This window comes from Stegastes partitus, unplaced genomic scaffold (assembly GCF_000690725.1).
Source record: "Stegastes partitus isolate 25-593 unplaced genomic scaffold, Stegastes_partitus-1.0.2 Scaffold2345, whole genome shotgun sequence".
Lineage (NCBI taxonomy): Eukaryota > Metazoa > Chordata > Actinopteri > Pomacentridae > Stegastes > Stegastes partitus.
This window is the reverse complement of record NW_007580076.1, coordinates 42849-47880: the sequence shown is the minus strand read 5'-3', so window position 1 is coordinate 47880 and position 5032 is coordinate 42849. Positions and strand designations below refer to the sequence as shown.

The following is a 5032-nucleotide window of genomic DNA, read 5'->3' as shown; positions in this document are numbered from 1 at the left end:
AAACTCACAGATTCAGCCTCCATCACCAGAGATTTCTCCATACCCTCAAATGCCACAGGTCCAGCGTCCTCCACCACCTCCTCCATACCCTCAAACACCAGAGATCCAGCCTCCTCCACCAAAGAGTCCTCTGCGCCCTCAAACGCAACAGTTTCAACCTCCACCACCAAAGATTCGTCCATACCCTCAAACACCACAGGAACAGCCTCCTTCACTGCCTCTTCCATACCCACAAATGTCACAGGTCCAGAGTCCCCCACAAAAGACTCCTTCAAAACCTCAAAACCCACAGGTTCAGCCTCCATCACCAAACATTCCTCCATACCCTCAAATGCCACAGACCCAGCATCCTCCACCACCTCCTCCATACCCTCAAACACCACAGGTCCTGCCTCCAACACCTCCTCCACACCCTCAAATGCCACAGATCCAGGGTCCTCCACCAAAGACTCCTCTGCACCGTCAAACATCACAGGTCCAGCGTCCCCCACCAAAGACTCCTTCACACCGTCAGACGGCACAGGTCCAGCCTTCACCCCCAAAGTTTTCTCTGTACTCTCAAACTACTTCAGAGCTGAATCCTCAAAATTTTCAACACAGGCCACAGCTTCAAAATCCCAACCAGCCATCGTTTCTTCAACATTCTCAAGGATCAGTGGATACTGGATATCATCATGCCTTGCCTGCATTACAGTCTTCACAAGACCCACATGCCCCTCAACCAAACCCACAGAAAACACAGCAGCAGCAGGAGCCACAACCAAAGCAGCCTGCTCTCCAGAGCTGTGAGGTAACACAGAGCCAGAGAGTCCCATGTGGAGGTAGCGATATTTCTGCTGCTGCATGCGAATCCATTAGTTGTTGCTTTGACGGCCAACAGTGCTACTTTGGAACAGCAGGTGAGTTTCAGAAACAATGTTGCTTGAATATCGCATTAATGCATGGCAGCGTGTGCTGAACCAAATTTTACTAATATGGTAATAATCATTGAGTCACCACTTTGGGAAAGAGGGGGTATATCTTGCCAAATATTGTACTGACTGCTGTGACGTTTGGTGCTGGCACTAAAGATACCCTTTTTGTTCGTAATTCAATAAATTAACGTTTAGCAGCATCAACGTGAAATTTTTATTTTGTCCACTTGGAGCTAATTATCAAATGTTTGTATTCTAACACTAAAACTCATTGTCATGTTGCATTTTCCTTGGTTATTAATATCTAAATATTCAGCTCACCACTGCCTGTTTTTGTTCCATCAGTGACTGTCCAGTGCACCAAGGATGGCCACTTCATTGTTGTAGTAGCCAAAGAAGCCACTTTACCCAACCTTGACCTCGAGGCAGTCTCACTGTTGGGAGAAGGTCAAGGCTGCTCGCATGTTGACTCGAATTCACAATTTGCCATCTACCAATTTCCTGTTAGTGCCTGTGGCTCCCTTGTCATGGTAAGATCTTGATTTTCTCTACTTTTCGATCAACATGATAAAAATGTAAGAATTTCTGCCCCATTTGTCATTTTCTTACATTTTGTAGGAGGAGCCTGGTGTTATCATCTATGAGAACAGGATGACTTCGGCTTATGAAGTGGAAGTTGGGCCTCGTGGAGCCATTACCAGAGACAGCTCCTATGAGTAGGTGATCATTTTGAGACTGTTATAGTATAAAATAAATGTTCTGACTAAACAACATAATGTCTGCTCTCTTTTCCAGATTGCTCTTCCAGTGTAGGTACACCGGCACATCTGTCGAAACTCTGATTGTAGAAGTTGAACCACTTCAGCAACCTCCTCAACCGGTTGTTAGTCTGGGACCCATCAGGGTAGAGATGAGGTTGGCCAATGGGCAATGTACCACAAAGGGTTGTAATGAAGGTAAAGTGTGCGTCAGCCTGGCAGAGTCACTCTGTTTGTAGATCTGTTCATACTGTTAGCTGTGTAATAACTGGTGTATCTGCTCTCACAGTGACTGCGGCCTACAGCTCTTTCTATACGGAGGCAGACTATCCTGTGAGCAAAGTACTGAGGGACCCCGTGTATGTGGAGGTTCAGCTCCTTGGAAAGACAGATCCATTGCTTGTCCTGACTCTTGATCGCTGCTGGGCAACTGCAGACCCCTACCCTCACAGCCTGCCCCAGTGGAACATTCTGACAGACGGGTAACTAAATACCAGTTTACACTGTTCTGTTGCTGGTGACATGTTCAGTTTTTATCAGTAAACATATCTGTCATGACTGTTCACAAGGAATAGGGAACAGTGTAATGAAAGAAAGACTAAACCATTATATCTTACAACTTAAACTGCTCTCCATCCAGATGTCCATGCAGGGACGATCGCTACTTGTCCTCACTGGTTCCAGTGGATCAGTCCTCTGGTCTGGAGTTCCCAAGTCACCACAGACGTTTCATTTTCAAAATGTTTACCTTCGTGAACCCCAGTTCAGAACAACCTCTGAGGGAAATGGTAATAATTATATATTAATGGATACAGAAATACTGCAGCACAACATGGTTGTATTTCTCTTCCAACACTGTTCTCCTTGTTCAGGTGTACATTCACTGCAGTACAGCTGTGTGCTACAATGCTCCCGGTGCCAGATGTGAACCAATGTGCCTCAGGAGAAGTAAGAGATGAATTTATGATCTGTAAAAATCTGAAGCAAATATGTCCTTAAACCTGACTGTGTTTTTGTATGTTTGTCTGCAGAGAGAGATGTGGAAGCTGTGAGCCAGGAGAAGAGCGAATCGAAGGTTGTGGTTTCTTCTGGGCCATTGGCCATGGCCTCTCCAGAGCAGTAAACATTGTCAAGTTCAGTTTTAGAAAAAACATTTGGAACATTAACATGGTTCAGTTATTGGTGGTATGAAATGAAAATGACATATATTGTAATATATCACAAAAAGAGCTTCGTGTGTAACAGAGTCAGAAGTTCAGATTGAAGAGCTTTTATGTTAACGAGGTGTGTTAACTGACTGTATTTAGTGCTGATATTGTAAAGTAGAGAATACCCTTTTATGTGCAGTATGTTATCATAATTAATGGAGTAAATAAGTAATATGGAAGTAATATAGTATTTCAACAAAGTACAATTACAATTAAGTAAAATTCTTGCATTTGATTTTGAAGTGGAGTTAATTCAAGTCATTATTTGAAATTTTGAAACAACTGCTGTTGAGCCAAAGTTATTTTCAAAAGAGAAATAAAGCTGACATTGGAAATTGACCTAACAAGTTTAAATATGAAAAAAATGAAGAATATAAAAATATTTCAGTTGAAACCCCACAATATTACATAAAATACAAATGTAAGCCATTTACATCCTTTCCCAGTTAAATGTACTTACAATGTTAATTAATTTGACAAAAATAGACTGAATTTACATATGGAATGCAAAATGCAATATGCAGATGTCCTTCATTCATCATTAAACATTAAAAGTCCAAAAAATAAACATGATCTTTTGTAAAATCAATTCCAGAAAATGTTTATTTTAGTAACGGAAAATTACTGTGTTTTGATGAGAGCTGTTTTTCACCTTTTTTTGTTTTTGTTTGTTTGCTTTTTTAACTTTTAAAAAAATAAAATAAAAAAAGTAGTTACACCACCAGGAAGCAGACACAGTGTATGAATCAGATACCTGATCCAGGTGCATTGAGGGTTTCAGCTCTGTGTCCAGTTTCATTCACTGTTTACCTTTCAGCTAAACTGGTTCTCTTTTTTTTTTGGAGTGTGTTGAGTGAGTAGATTACTTACTTCAGAACTCAAGTCATTTAAGTTAAACCTCAAGTTTCTTTTGTTAATTCTAACATGATCTTTTCAGTGCCAATCAGTACAATAAATATTTACCAGACATGTGCACTAAATGCAAAGAGGTTCAAAGGAAACCGTGGCTGGCAGCACAGACACGCATTTTAGGAAGAGGTCAGATCACTTCAAAAAGAATTTCATTAGAACCTTAATTTTGTTCTACTCAGTCTATATGCAAAAGAACAAAACTATAACAAAGGTAACCAAATATTGATGAATATTGGTTTTCTAAATGCTGAAAAGTTGATAGCTTTGTTTAAAAAAAAAAAAAAAAATGTACAGACTCAACTCTTTAACACTGGATAAGAAAAATGTCAAATCTTCCACTTAAAAAAAAAAAGATGGAAGATAAACAAAATGTATTGATGTTTGCAGACCCAGATAAGATCTGGATTTTTATAGAGAATCCCACTGAAAAATAATTTGCTGTAAACTATGCAGATCTTGTAAACAGGAAGTGTAGAAGACCCATTTAGAATAACGGATATAGATTGCCATCTGTTATTGATTTTTTCTTGTTGTTGTTACTTTTATTTTTTTTAAATGTCTGCTATAATGTATATCCTGACACAGTCAGAAAGTGTTCTACAGCTATGCAAGACTAAACATGTACAAGGTTGTTAAATGACTGAAAATAAAGATCTGATTAACCAGTTGTGCAATGGTTCTACAATTAACATACTGTGCAAATAGAACATGCTGATTATCTGCCAAGCATCAGTCTTAAGGAGTGCTTTTAATGTCAAGCATCTAAACTGTGAAGGGTTTTTCCAGATGTTTCAGTCAGATTTCTCTATGTGGAGCACCATTACAGACACACAAAAGCCTGTCAGCAGTGCTCAATATTATTTGGTCCACGACATGGGCAGTTTAAAGTCTGCAGAAAATGGTGACATGAAAGTCTTCTCTGGTGGTTCCTGTCTAATTGAAGTGATTTAAGTGCTTAATAAAAATGTGATTGGTCATTCAACCCAAGGTTTCTCAATGAAACCTCTCTCGTTTGTGTGAAAAAATTCACAGCTGCACATGTCTTACAGGATTATTATAATAGTATATCACAGTAATAATCCTAAACTTATATGGAGGAGCTTAAAAATATATTACGGCATATGGGGCGCTGTTATAGCTCACCTGGTTGAGCTGGCACATGTCCTCCCCCCATTCTTCTCCCCTACTTTCCTGTCTCTCTCTGACTACACTATCCAATAAAGGCACAAAGGCCAAAAAA

The 5032-nt window shown here is 39.8% G+C and overlaps 1 protein-coding gene across 1 annotated transcript; it reads left to right on the top strand.

Annotated features, from left to right (window-relative positions):
- The first annotated feature begins 674 nt into the window (after nucleotides 1-674).
- Nucleotides 675-2795, top strand: LOC103374748 (zona pellucida sperm-binding protein 4-like). The gene is given in 9 exon segments (XM_008304888.1): nucleotides 675-791; nucleotides 794-899; nucleotides 1260-1444; nucleotides 1533-1630; nucleotides 1710-1870; nucleotides 1962-2154; nucleotides 2313-2460; nucleotides 2545-2620; nucleotides 2704-2795. Coding segments are annotated over 9 exon segments (1176 nt in total).
- The last annotated feature ends 2237 nt before the right edge of the window (nucleotides 2796-5032 follow it).